Source organism: Vigna umbellata, chromosome 1 (genome assembly GCF_029865625.1).
Source record: "Vigna umbellata cultivar VRB3 chromosome 1, Vumbellata_1.0, whole genome shotgun sequence".
NCBI classification, from domain to species: Eukaryota; Viridiplantae; Streptophyta; class Magnoliopsida; order Fabales; family Fabaceae; genus Vigna; species Vigna umbellata.
The window spans coordinates 34,274,174-34,289,192 of record NC_142165.1 but is presented as its reverse complement, the minus strand read 5'-3'; the positions used below and the strand labels follow the sequence as shown (position 1 = coordinate 34,289,192).

Sequence of the window (15,019 nt, the reverse complement as noted above, 5' to 3'; positions counted from 1 at the left end):
CTTCAGCAAAAGAAAACAAAGCTGGTGGCTCCCAATTTTAATTCCAACTTTGTTGATTGTTTGCTCCTTCATGGGCCCTAGGCCGTGTGCTTTTGGCTTCTTTTCAGAATTTATTTCTTTGCAATCAATTGAGGCAAAAGGAATAAAAGAGTGGCCACGTATGTGTGCTTTTGCCCTTCGGAAATTACCGAGGGCTTTTGGCCTTCGGTAATTACCGAAGGCTTTTGGCCCTCGGTAATTACCGAAGGCTTTTGGCCCTCAGTAATTACCGAAGGGCAAAAGCCCTCGGTAATTGTTAGCGACAAGAGATTTACCGAAGGATTTTTGGCCGTCGATAAGCCTTCGGTAAACACCCTTTACCGACGGCTTATGGCATTTTCCGAGGGCTTCTGGCCTTCGGTAATGCCCTAATTTTTTGTAGTGTGTGCAGTTACATGAGCACTTTTGTTCTCCACTAATGTCCACACCTTGTAGAATCAGTAATTTGCTAATCAGTACAACATATGACATATAATGAGAGTTACTGAGGGCAGCTTCAGCCATATGATCTTTGAGAACCTCCACCCAGTTGGTGGGAATGTCATTTTTGATAGCATGCAAGAGGCAGATGTCTTTTTTAGTCATTACATCCTACATCATTCTTCCAAGCAGAATCACCCAAGCAAGAAGATGAGCAATTATCCTTTCTTCCATTTTAAGACCCTCATGCATGTAAAGTCTTTCTCTTGTGTATCTTCCTAGAGATTTAAGCCAATTTCTGTAGACATCCTTTTTCTTTAACCATCAATTTGTTTTAGAGTTTGGTAGATGAGAGAATTGACCTTCAGCCTTTAATCCAAGAACTTGAAACCACACATCATTGTCAATGTGGATATTTACACCTTTTACCCTTGACCAGATGTCATCATTCACTATTTTCAAGTTATGGTAAACACTTTCTCCAGATTTGGAAACCAGTCACCTTTCATTCGAACTAGTGTTGAGAGTTCTTGAGTTTTTAGCCATCCTGGGAATTGACTCGTCCACGAAGAAATCTTTCTCTTGTAGCATCATCACTGATCCACACTTCAGGATCAACACCTCTTGTGACCGCCATTTCTTTTCCTTTACTACCTCTGGAGGGTTGAAAAGAAGATGCCATCTGATGCAGAGTGCTTGGAACCACTTCTTCAGTCTAGGGTTACTGGAAATATCCTTACTAACCTCACTTAATGCTATCACAATTCCTCAAATATGACATAATATAAGGGCGTGAACCATAATCACCAAAATACGTTCACATTTAAATTTTCAAATACAAAAAGCTCACTTAACAAAAATATCTAATCGATTTCATTTTTTACAAAGTTGACTACTGTATGACAAAATATTTTCACAAAACAGAAACATTCATACAACAACATGTAATCGATTAAGTACTTAATCCAATCGATTAAAAGCTGTAAAATTTGTTTTTACAGAAAACAATCTCAATCAATCAATCAACAATCATACATTCATCAACCAATCATTCAAAAATATATTATGCATGATGCAATGTGAAAGTGATTGTTACTGCTTGTAGATACTTTAGCAATTTGATATCATCAAGTTAGCTCATCCTTGAGTTGTGCATTGCTACAGCAGCTACTTCTTCTGTCTTGTACAATAGTTAAAAGGTTTTGACGCTGGTACCCATTTGAATTTGGGTTTTGTCTTGTTAGTAGCAGGAAGTTGTTCCTTGGGAACCCATTTGTACTTTCCCTTTGGAACCCCAACATTTCTAAAATAGCAGTTTCTTACTGTGTGACTAAGTGTATTGTAGTAAAAGCTTTAGTAGTAGGTTTACTCATATCAATAAATTTCTTTGAGTTTATCCTATTACTTTTAGCCATGTAACCAATATCTTGTCTGTATATAGCTCTTCCATATGATCTCAAAACATCATCAAGATTTTCTTTACCTTGAGTGAATTTTGCCAATGTGTTGGTTAAGTACTCAATTTTCTCAACATGTAGAGAAAAATTATCACACTCTTTCTCAAGAACTTGTACTTCAGCCTTTACAGTCTTTAGAGATTTTAGAGCTTCTTCAAGATCTTTTTCAAGCTTTTCATTGTCCTGCACAAGATTATCAATTTTATATTCATAATATCTTCTCTCAGATGATAATCGATTGACCTTGTACTGAAGTCGCATGGCCTCTGCATGAACCTCTCGAAATGCATCCAGTAGCATGTGGTACTTGACTTCTATTTGTTCATTTTCAAATTTTTCATCACTCTCATAGTCTGATTGTGTAGAGCCTACCATGAAGCATATATTTGATTCTTCTTCACGATCACAATCTTCATCACTTGAAGAATCTTCATCACTGTTTTCCTAAGCAATATAAGTTTTCCTCTGGTTCCTGTTCTTGTCCTGAGGATACTTAGAGAACTCTTTCTGCTTGTTCTTCAAGTTTGGACAGTCAGGCTTGATATGACCATCCTTTCCACATTCATAACATTGAACAACGTTGCTTCTTGAATTCTTCTTTCCACCTCTTGAGAAACTTGCATTGTTAGTTGCAGAATTTTTATTTTTCATGAATCTGCCAAATTTTCTTACCATCATATTCATCATTTCTTTTTCTGGTATATCTGCATATGAATCAGTTTCAGGTTCATGAATCTTTGTAGCTTTCTTTCTTGTGGCTTTTAAAGCAATTGATTTCTTCTCTTCAATTTCTTCTTCCAACTTTAGCCTTCCAAGCTCCAATTCATGTTCTCTCAACTTGCCAAACAAAGTTGCCATATTCATGCTTGTAAGATATCTTGATTCAGATATAGCAGTGACTTTCGGTTGCCAGCTTGTATTGAGGCTTTGCAAGATTTTTATGTTGATTTCTTCTTTATCAAACACTTTCCCAAGAGTCATGAGGTGATTGACTATGTGTGTGAATCGTTTTTGTACCTCATAGATCGTTTCACCAGCCTTCATTATGAATAACTCATACTCTTGCACAAGAGAATTCTTTCTGGTCCTTTTTACTTCATTTGTTCCTTCATGTGTCACCTCAAGAACCTCCCACATTTCCTTGGCAGTCTTGCATTGTGATATCCTGATGAAAAGTTCATCCATGGTTAGTGCAGAAGCAATAACATTCCTAGCCTTATGATGAGTGCATATTTATGCCCACATTTATGCTTTAAAATTCAAATTTTTGATGGGATAATTATGCTTAAATGGTTGATTTTAAGCGAATTTGTGATGATTGAAATTGTTGGGTTTGGGAAATAAAGAGACATAAAAAGTGAGTTTTAGCACATAAATTATTCTTGGATGTTCTAATGTTTATTTGTACAGCTGAGAATATAAGTTTTATTGGTCCAAATGGAAATTCAAGGCCCAAAATCAGATTTTATTTGGAAAATTCATAACGTGCTAAAGTGCAGATAGAAGAAATTTCAGGGCATTTGGAAAGTCAGAAAATCTTAAAAGATAAAATTCAGTTGTTGAATTTAATTTGGGAATATCAACAAAAAATATCTTCCAAATACTTTTATCATTATCTAAATCTTTTAGTTATTTGAAAGATATAGGATATAAGATAATTGAGTTAATATCTATCAAATATTCTTTAAAACTGATTTAATCTAATGAATATTTGAAAGATATAATATATCAACAGAAAATATCTTATCAACAAACTATTCAGAGTCCAAGCCCAATCAAGCCTATATAAAGAGACCCAAGGGAGGCAGAAAAAGGGGACTTCACTTCATATTATCATTCTCTCATACTCCTCTCACTTTTCTTTCATCTTGTATTCAACTCCATTCATCGAGAGCTAAGCATCTAGGGCTATTATATTGTAATTCCATTATGGATTCTGAGGTTAGATTGATGTAATACGATTGTTTATTTTGATTATTGATTTAAGTTGTTCTTTCTCTATGTCTTTCATCTCTCTATCTTGTTAAAAGTAAATATTTTTGCATCATAATGTTTGAATCTACATGCATATTGATTATATGAGTTCTAGGGTTTCTAGGTTTAATTGAGAATTTACTTTGATTTAATTTAGGAACTTTCATATGATTAAATGATTTTTACTATCAATTGAGAATGTACTTTGGTTGATTGGTAATAATTTCAACTATAATCGATTGAGAATTTACTTTGATTGATTAGCTTTTAATTTGGTTAGGAGATTTAAGAATAGACATGATTAAACACAATAAAATTTGATTGAGAATGTACTTTGGTTGAATTTATTGTGAATAATCTAGAAAGGTTTTGCATTTGATTGAGAATTTACTTTGGTTAAATGTATGATCGCCCTCAAATTAATTAAGAATGTACTTTAATTAATTTGAAACTTGAATAATAATCAATTGAACAATTATCTGTGAATAACCGATGATGAATCTATCTTGGAAAAGTAGTGGAATTAGCTTATTTCATCATAACTGTTTTTAAGTTTCTTATTCATTCTTTAAACATTCTTAAACCATTACTTTTATTCATAAGCATTGCATAACATTCATAAGAGTCAGATATTCGAAAGCAATTCTGTGTTCGTTGGGAGACGACTCAGGGTTACGTTAACCCTATCTACTTTCTTAAATACTACTTGGGAATACTGAAGTTGCCTTGAAAAGTAGTATTAATTTGATAGCTTCAACGACAGCGTATCAAATTTGGCGCCGTTGCTGAGGAATACGGTTAGTAATTTAAATATTTTGATTCTTATTTTGATATTTTTTCTTTTTATTTTTATATTTTTTATTTTTTTTTATTTTTTATTTTTATCTTTTTTTTTTTATTTAACGCACATACATTTAATTTAATTTGAGTTATTTTGTAGCCTTTAGTCATTCTTGTTTTAGCAAAAATCTTTTTTCTTGTTTTTATTAAGAATTTCTCTTGAGAAATACTTGAGGCTAGATTGAATACACTCTAGCTAGGAAAGACTTGGTACTTAAGTTGTCCATTGTGACGCACCTCTCTTTCCTTGGAGTGGACCCAACAAGTCTCTCTTATCCATTATTTGAAATCTTTATCTAAAGCAAGAACAAAAGAAAAAGAGAAGTAACAGATAAACAACTTCCAACAGACTGCGTAGTGCATGACCAGAGCTAACCCGGGAGAATTTTATCAAATTAACCTGGAAGTTGAAAGGAATTTGCGTAAGCTGTGGAGAAGATTGAAATTTGGGTGTTCTACTGAGGGAACACTTCCTACATCTGAAGTCATTCCACCTTCATTATCTCCAATCACAAACATACCATCCAATCATTTACCTTATCCTAACCCAAACAATATGGCACAAAGAACCATCAGACAATTAGCCACCTCCCACAATACAGCTATCCGAAGTAACATTCAATATCCTAATGAGGAGTGGGAGCTGAGACCTGACCTATTAAATGCCTTACCAAAGTTGAATGGCTTATCAAGGGAGAATCCACACACGCACTTGAGACAATTTCACATGTTGTGTGAAAACTTTAGATCTCCCAGGATCACAATAGAGAGCCTTAAAATGAGAGCTTTTCCTTTTACTCTTCAAGGCGCATCTCAAGATTGGTGGTATTATCTCTCTGCACGGATTACAAATTGGGAAACTATTGAAAGACTCTTTCTTGAGAAGTATTTTCCTACATCCAGATTATCAGCTATCCGTAGAGAAATTCAAGATATAAGACAGAGAGATAGAGAGAATCTTAGTGAATATTGGGAAAGATTCAAGAAACTATGTTCTTCATGCCTTCAACTCCAAATGGAAGATTTTATTCTAAGCTTTTATGAAGGCTTAAGTCCTACTGATAGGTCATGGGCAGATGCTGCAAGCGGAGGATCTTTCTTAGACAGGTCACCAGAAGATGGCATAGATCTAATAGAACGGAAGGCAGTAGACAATCAACAGTATGACACAAGAGAAAATTCAGTGACTTTGTTGAAGGGGGTGCATGAAATTGATAATGGTGCAGTTGATGGAAAGATGATAGATGAAAGATTGAATAAGCTAGAAAGCAAACTCGACGAGATTGCAAGTTTGTTTAAAACCTCAACTCCACAAATTGCTAAGAAGTGTGAAATTTGCATTTCAACTAACCATTATACTGATGAATGTCCTAGCTTGGTGGAAACCACTGTGGAAAACCTATCTCAAGCTTTTGCTGCAAACATAATTGGAGGAAATAGACCATACCAGAATTATCATGATTCATCCTCCAATAGATATCAGCAAAACAGGCAACCTTATGTTCCACCTCAAGAAAGGCAGCAATCTCAGCCTGAAATGTCAATGCAAGATTTCATGAAAACAATACTTGAGCAAAATTCAGAAATTAAGAAATCAATTGTAGAGTTGACTCAGAGGGTGGAAAAATTAGAGGCTAAGGAGTCAAATAAACTACCTGCACAAACAATGATCAACCCGCAAAATGTAAGTGCTATTACTTTGAGAACGGATAAGCAAGTAGAAGGCCCTGAAGGAGCCCAAGAGGATGAAGATAAGGAGAAAGAAGGAGCGCAAATTGATGACAATGGGGGATCAAGTGAACCATCACTTGAGACTACCACTAATAAATCCAGGTTAGTATCCTCTAACTCTTCTTCTAAAAATTCTTCTTCTTCTTCTTCTTATTCTCCACCTCCTCCGTATTGAAATCGGTTGAAGCCGAGAAACAAAGAAATGGAGGAATTAGACCAAGAGGTTTTAAATATTTTCAAGAAGGTGGAGATCAATATTCCTTTGCTAGATGCTGTTAAGAAAATCCCTAAATATGCCAAGTTTTTGAAAGAAATTTGCATAAATAGAAGGAGTTTTAGGGATAATGAATTTGTGAATTCAGGAAGAAATGTGTCAAGTTTGATTAAGAAGCATATTGAAATACCGTGAAAATGCAAGGATCCAGGTATGTTTTCTGTTCCATGTGTTATTGGAAATTCAAAGTTTGACAATGCCATGCTAGATTTAGGGGCTTCCATAAATGTAATGCCTTTATCAGTGTTTACTTCTCTATCTTTGGGACCTCTTAAGACTACTGGTGTGGTCATTCAACTGGCCAACCGTAGCACAGTTAACCCTGCAGGTGTGCTTGAGGACGTCCTTGTCCGAGTAGACAAGTTAATTTTTCCTGCAGATTTCTATATCTTGGACATGAAGGATGATGAAGGAATCAGTCCAACAACTATTATCTTGGGAAGACCTTTCATGATGACAGCACAAACCAAGATAGATGTGCATGCAGGATCATTGACAATGGAGATAGGAGACAAGAAGGTGCGGTTCAACGTGTTGGAAGCTGGGAAGCACCAGATTAAAGATCATTCTTTGTTTTGTATTGATTTATCAAGTAATGTTGTAAACAATTTTTCTTTTTCAATTATGTCGTGCCTAATTTTGGACGAAAAAGGAAACTGTAAAGCAGGTAATATTGAGGACGCGATATTAATAGATGATACCTCTGTGGCGTCTTAGTGTGATGTTGAGGTGGTTGAGATTACCTTAGGCAGTAAAAGTTTGCCATCTATGGTACAACCACCCATTTTGGAGTTGAAACTTTTACCATCCCATTTGAAATATGCTTATCTTGAGAGGGATGGGAAACTCCCTGTTATTATATGTGCATTGCTTACTGATGAGCAGGAAAAACAGCTATTACAGGTTATCAGAGACCACAAGAATGCAATAGGCTGGACTTTAGCAGATATTCCTGGTATTAGCCCTTCTTTTTGCATGCATAGAATACTTTTGAAGGAGGATGCTAAACCAATGAGACAACCTCAAGGAAGACTGAATCCTCAACTGATGAGAGTTGTAAAGAAAAAGGACACCAAGTTGCTACAAACAGGTCTTATATATTCAAATTCTAACAGCACTTGGGTAGGCCCTATACATATGGTTCCCGAGAAATATGGAATCACAATGGTCAAGAACGAGAAGGACAAGTTGACTCCTATTCAAGACAGAGGTGGGTCACATAATGTAGTAGTTGACCATCTTAATAGGATTGAAAAGGGAAAAGATAACATACCTATCCAGGACGTCTTTTCCAATGAAGTCCTACTAGCATTCCTTCCACCATGAAGGAGGTAAGTTCCCTCATACTTTTTCTTTGCATTTTATATAAGGCATACATTGAGGACAATGCATAGTTTAGGTGTGGGGGTGTGGGGAAACAATTAATTTTGTTCCCTATTTTGTTTGTCTATTTTGTTTGTTTTTAATAAATATTTGCATTGGATTTGAGAGTTTGAATCAGTAACTGGAATGATCATGAATTCAAGAAGAAGAAAAAAATGAGTCATGTTGATATGAGTGGATTGCTTTTATGATTTGCTGATTGAGTTGACTTGAGAATTTCCTGATTAAATCTTTTGTGAAAGAAATTTGAAACCATGTGAGTTTTGGGCTTAATGTTAAGGATAGACCATCATGTGCCATACCTAATTTTTTGTGTGATTTGCCCATGTTTTGTTGATACTTTAATAGTTAGCTTGATTCTATGTTGTGTAACTGAGGTGAATATGCATGATTTGATATGATTGAGGCATTTCTTGTTTTAGCTACTTGGCCAAATAAACTTGTCCTAACATTAATCCATTGGAACCCTCTTTGAGCCTTAAGCCTATTTTTCTTATTTCCAGTCGTTGTCAAATAAAAAGAAGAAGAAAAATCATATGTTCCTTACCTTAGGAAAGAAGAAGGAGTAATGGATTCTGTTAAAAGTAAAGTGAGGAATAAGTGTGTGGGTGAGTACCTCACCCACAAAATAACAATTAAAAAAGCAAAAAGGAAGATGAAAAGTTGGAGTTTTCAAAAGAAAAAAAAAAGAAAAAGAAAAAGAAAAAAAATCTTCCTTAAAAGAGCAAGAAATAAAGTTTTTTTGAAATCAAGTGTCATTACTCTTTCTATATCAATTTCAAAAGCTCATAAATTCCAAGAAAATTTCCTACCTTTGCCTTGGCCTCAATACAACCTTTAAAAAGCCCTCATGATCAATAATTGCATGTTTTCTGAAGTATGTGAATGATAGAGTCTTGTTAATATCAAGCGTGTCTACTTACATGGGTATTTTGAGTGTAAACACAAGCCAAAAACACTTGAGGGAGTTGGAGAGGAATAGATACATATTGACTTGAGTGTTATCTTTCATATTTTATTTTCTTGGGAATTCAAAAAAGGTCAACTTATGTGTGAAGAATAGAGTGATTTCATTTGCATGTCCATGACAAAGTAATGCCTAGATGATTGATCTATGTCTAGTACTACTCATTCTTTTGATCCAAATGCAAATATGGAATAAAATGACTCAGAACAAAGTCTTGGAATTAATCAATTTTGCCAGGAGTGCAAAAGGATAAGTGTGGGGGTGTGATGAGTGCATATTTATGCCCACATTTATGCTTTAAAATTCAAATTTTTGATGGGATAATTGTGCTTAAATGGTTGATTTTAGGTGAATTTGTGATGATTGGAATTGTTGGGTTTGGGAAATAAAGAGACGTAAAAAGTGAGTTTTAGCGCATAAATTATTCTTGGCTGTTCTAATGTTTATTTGTGCAGCTGAGAATATAAGTTTTATTGGTCCAAATGGCAATTCAAGGCCCAAAATTAGATTTTATTTGGAAAATTCAGAACGGGCTAAAGTGCAGATAGAAGAAATTTCAGGGCATTTGTGCAATTTTGGAAAGTCAGAAAATCTAAAAGATAAAATTCAGTTGCTGAATTTAATTTGGGAATATCAACAGAAAATATGTTCCAAATAATTTTATCATTATCTAAATCTTTTAGTTATTTGGAAGATATAAGATATAGATAATTGAGTTAATATATATCAAATATTCTCTAAAACTGATTTAATCTAATGAATATTTGAAAGATATAATATATCAACAGAAAATATCTTATCAACAAACTATTCAGAGTCAAAGCCCAATTAAGCCTATTCATTTCATATTATCATTCTCTCATACTCCTCTCACTTTTCTTTCATCTTGTATTCAACTCCATTCATCGAGAGCTAAGCATCTAGAGTTATTCTGTTGTAATTCCATTATGGATTCTGAGGTTAGATTGATGTAATACGATTGTTTATTTTGATTATTGATTTAAGTTGTTCTTTCTCTATGTCTTTCATCTCTCTATCTTGTTAAAAGTAAAGATTTTTGCATCATAATGTTTGAATCTACATGCATATTGATTATATGAGTTCTAGGGTTTCTAGGTTTAATTGAGAATTTACTTTGATTTAATTTAGTAACTTTCATATGATTAAATGGTTTTTACTATCAATTGAGAATGTACTTTGATTGATTAGTAATAATTTCAACTATAATCAATTGAGAATTTACTTTAATTGATTAACTTTTAATTTGGTTAGGAGATTTAAGAATAGACATGATTAAACACAATAAAATTTAATTGAGAGTGTACTTTGGTTGAATTTATTGTGAATAATCTAGAAAGGTTTTGCATTTGATTGAGAATTTACTTTGGTTAAATGCATGATCGCCCTCAAATTAATTAAGAATGTACTTTAATTAATTTGAAACTTGAATAATAATCAATTGGACAATTATCTATGAATAACCAATAATGAATCTATCTTGGAAAAGTAGTGGAATTAGCCTATTTCATCATAATTGTTTTTAAGTTTCTTATTCATTCTTTAAACATTCTTAAACCATTACTTTTATTCATAAGCATTGCATAACATTCATAAGAGTCAGATATTTGAACGCAATTCCGTGTTCGTTGGGAGACGACTCAGGGTTACGTTAACCCTATCTACTTTCTTAAATACTACTTGGGAATACTGAAGTTGCCTTGAAAAGTAGTACTAATTTGATAGCTTCAACGACAGCGTATCACCTTAATATCATATTGAGCTCTTCGGTTCTCATCTTGAGTCCACTCAGAAAAGTTTTTCAAAGTAGTTTTTCCATTAACAACATGAGTTGGCTCAAATGGACCATTTAAAGTTGCATCCCAAACTCCTTTATCCATGGATTTAAGAAATTTGCATCTTAATTTTCCAGAAAGCATAGATTTCTCCAGCAAATAGTGGTGGTCTATTTGTGGATGCACCTTCACGAAAGGTTTAAAAATTAAAAGCCATTTTTCAGGATCAGTCGATTTAAGGAAAAATATAATCGACTTGTTTTTCAAATATATTACGAAAACCAGCTTTGGTGCCAATTGTTGAAAATAGAATGGCTTAATTTCTCACACCAAGAAGGAGCTGAATTGGTGAAATGTAAAAACAATGTTTTCTTTAATTCTTTTTCGCAAAGTAGATGCCTTTAAAAGCTTTCTTGAAACGCAAGGAAAAAGATTTGTTTATGTAGCGGAAATTAAATCGATTTAGTACAGTATGAAGTCGACTGAATAAAAGAGTGTAGGGATAGAAAGATCAAACGCTGAGTTTTTATACCGGTTGGGCCAAGCCTACATCCAGTGTCCTTCCAACCACAGGAAGCCAATGCACTATAATGATCAAGGTTTTCACAACAAGGTTTTTATAGCGACCTCAAGTCAAAATTATAAAACACCTCTCTAACCCTCTAATCAAAATATAGGCATATACAAATAGACTAGCAACAACAATCCCCTATGTTGCAGTCAAAAGCCTTTGAGCCACCCTTAAAGTCAAGAACGCAACACGCTCTTCTTCCTGTAATCACAACAGGGAACCTCAATCCAATCTTCACAAGATTGTAGCCTCTGATTTCTCAGTTACCCCCAATGTGCAGATATGATCAGCCTTTGTACGTGTAGTTAACTTGCTCTTCAATCATCCACAAGTAGATGATCACCATGGTCACTTCTTGTTTCTTGGAGCTCTTTCTCTCTTTCTGTAAGAATGCACTTTCAGCATAAAATATCGCAAACTATTAGATTCACAAAAGTTCTTACAGAAATCAAGTTCGCGTCAATTTATAAATTTTCACAATTCAGACGCATTTTAATCGACTTAGCTACTAATGCAGCCAAATATAACAATTCTTTTATAGCAGCTAGCATCATCAATGCAGTTAATTGAATGTACAATTAATGTAATCGAATCACATGTAATGCTTGGTCAACATATTTAGAAGGTTTAATACCTCTTTTGGTCCCTCGAAAGGGGCCAAATGTTCAATTGTGTCCTACGCTTTTTTAGAAGTTCAATGTGGTCCCAACTTTTGTAGAAAGTGTGCAATTAAATCCTTTTTGGTAACAGCGTTAATTTTTTAACGGGCCAGCTGACAGGGTGGACTGAAGTTTGCTACGTGGCTGTGTGAGGGTAATAGGTGGCTATGTGAGGGTAATACGTGGCTGTGAGAGGGTAAACATGTGTATATTACTGTGGTTAAGAAATCAAAGGTTAGGGTTTGAGTTGCAGAGAAATTGGTCTTTGAGATACGAATGGCTTCTTCCGAAGGGTGTCCGTCGTGTTCGAAAAGTTGGGGCAAAGGATCTTCTCAGTGGTTGAGAGAGATGCTGAAAATTAAAGAAGTCAATATTGAAGCATATACATATGATTTAAAACCGTACCTGAATACCCATATTGTAAAGAAACGATTTAAAACCGTACCTGAATACCCATATTTTCAATCCTGCAGCAGTTAACTCTTTGTATATAGGCAGCACAGAAATTTCAGAATCCTTCCAATTCTTTAGGAGCACTTCACTGTGCAACAAACCAAAGGCATATTGAAACTTGTAAATTCATACAATTAGATGAACTGAGTTTTTATTTCAATTTATTAAAAGCAAAATATTTAGTTTCTGCTATAACAGTAAAACTTAGTAAAAAAACCATACCTGCAAGCAGTCCATTTGTAAGGAATGTCGGTAACATTTGCATGCATTGCTTTCTGCACTTCCGAAAGGTTATAGTATTTCTCTGCATAATTTTCAGTGCACGGATCATATCCTGAAATCATATGAAGATTCTTGAATCGTATGTGTTTGACAGTATTGTTCTGTGATGTTGGGCACGTTGGGGTATAGATGCTGTACTGATCTATTTTTCCAAATTCATAGTTAACTGCATAACTATAAGCATCATCACATTTTTTAGATGTTTCTTCTGAAGTGAAATTGCAGTACTTGAGGATGGATTTGTAGGACTGATCGGATATCACAGAATGGCTCCACCAATATGTGATGGTTCCAATCCCATCATTGTAGCTATCAGTCACAGCATTTCCCACCTACAGTTTCATATCACAAGCAAAGTGCATTGTATTACTAAACGAAAGATGTAATTTTGATCCTTAGCATATATATTGAGTGAAAAAGAATTGACTTACGATGAACCCTTTGAGATTAATAATTTGGGGATTCTTTTTATTATAGTCATGGATTTTCTTAGCCAACTGGGGGACGTAGTGCCCTAAAGCATAAAATATTAACACCAAATGTCAGATCAAGATTTTCAGACATTAATTTAAAGTTGCTAGTTCAAGTACCTGCATAGCTCTCCCCAGCAATGTAAAACTCCCTATATTTATACTGTGGAAACCTTGACATCCATCTGATTAGGAAAATCAGTGCATCCTGAGCTGTGTTACAAATTTGAAATTCTTAGGATAGAATAACAGTGGTTATGAAAATGGTGACAAACCCCCTTAAATTCAACAGCACTTCAGATTTACTTATACCTGTTCTTTTGTCCCCTGAAGTTTTAGATCAGAGCTGGTATTTGTGTATGAGAAGCCAACACCAGCAGGCGATTCGAGAAAAAGAATATTTGCTTCTGAAAACCAATTTGAAAAAAGAAAGAAAATTGTGTTTTCATTATATATCGTCATTCTGAAAGGTGGTAGCATGGATGAAAAGAGAAATCTTAATAAAAACATGTGCTACATTTGTAAACGATGTGAATTACAAATCCTATGTAGTGAAGTGACCCAGTTTACTAATAATGAGAGTTGATTCAATGGCCATTACCTCTGTTCCATTAAAAAAGTTTAGTTTAATTTATACTAGCTATAAGGGTTTATTTATAATATAAAATGAATTAAAATGTGAAACATGAATATATTTTTATATAGTGTTTGTATAAATACTTTTACTGTTTTAAGTAATCGGAGATAATCCTACACGTGATTAAATTAATTATTAAAAAAATAATGAATTTAATGCCATAATAATAATTCATGAATTAATTGAGGTAAACTTTATCCTGAACTCCAATTAAATTCTGGAAAGGTTAGAGTTCACTGTGCGTTGAGTTGCTGTTGTTTCTGTTTGGTTTTCTACCTAAAATACAAAGAGGGAACAAAAAGGTTTTGTTTTTTCTTGGGTAAAGTATGGAATAGGTTCTTCCAAAAATATATGTCAGAAATGGCACAAAAAAGATACAGACAGAATTAGATCACGAGGTCACACATGGGTCAACCCCAAAAATTTCTCCCAGCATTGTTCGTAGTTCTCGCCACTTTAGTTACAGCAACATCACCACAATAACAAGTAGGGATTATCACACCTCCTCTCACACCACAACCATGGGACCACCGAGAAGATCCTTTGCCCCAACTTTTCGAATACGACGAACACCCTTCGGAAGAAGCCATTCGTATCTCAAAGACCAATTTCTCTGCAACTCAAACCCTAACCTCTGATTTCTTAACCACAGTAATATACACGTTTACCCTCTCACAGCCACGTATTACCCTCACACAGCCACATATTACCCTCACACAGCCACGTAGCAAACTTCAGTCCACCCTGTCAGCTGGCCCGTTAAAAAATTAACGCCGTTACCAAAAAGGATTTAATTGCACACTTTTTACAAAAGTTGGGACCACATTGAACTTCTAAAAAAACGTAGGACACAATTGAACATTTGGCCCCTTTCGAGGGACCAAAAGAGGTATTAAACCTATTTAGAAATATAGTCATTGTAACATTTAATTCAAGCATTAATAGAATTTCAAAACTGTAACGACTTAGTCGAATGCAGGTTGCATGTAATCGACTATTCAACACAGTTAAACAAAGTTTTGAAAAACTTTCACTTTCAAAATCCTCACAACACACTTTGAAAAGGGTT

At 34.5% G+C, this 15,019-nt stretch overlaps 1 protein-coding gene across 1 annotated transcript; it reads right to left on the bottom strand.

Annotated features, from left to right (window-relative positions):
- Positions 1 to 10,830: 10,830 nt before the first annotated feature.
- Positions 10,831 to 13,662, bottom strand: LOC124830448 (serine carboxypeptidase 24-like). The gene is made up of 6 exons (XM_047304159.2): positions 13,626 to 13,662; positions 13,434 to 13,526; positions 13,275 to 13,357; positions 12,784 to 13,175; positions 12,514 to 12,649; positions 10,831 to 11,064 (listed from the first exon to the last, which is right to left on the bottom strand). The coding sequence occupies exons 2-6, from the start codon at positions 13,492 to 13,494 to the stop codon at positions 10,831 to 10,833; spliced, it is 906 nt and encodes a 301-aa protein (XP_047160115.2). The 5' UTR covers positions 13,495 to 13,526; positions 13,626 to 13,662.
- Between the last annotated feature and the right edge of the window lie 1,357 nt (positions 13,663 to 15,019).

Bases quoted from the DNA above. Each gene is read 5' to 3' on its own strand.
- LOC124830448 (XM_047304159.2), bottom strand. From the start codon at position 13,494: ATGTCAAGGTTTCCACAGTATAAATATAGGGAGTTTTACATTGCTGGG. The intron at 13,358-13,433 runs GTACTTGAACTA...TTTATGCTTTAG, and splicing joins TGCTGGGGAGAGCTATGCAG to GGCACTACGTCCCCCAGTTG. The intron at 12,650-12,783 runs GTATGGTTTTTT...TTTGTTGCACAG, and splicing joins TACAAATGGACTGCTTGCAG to TGAAGTGCTCCTAAAGAATT.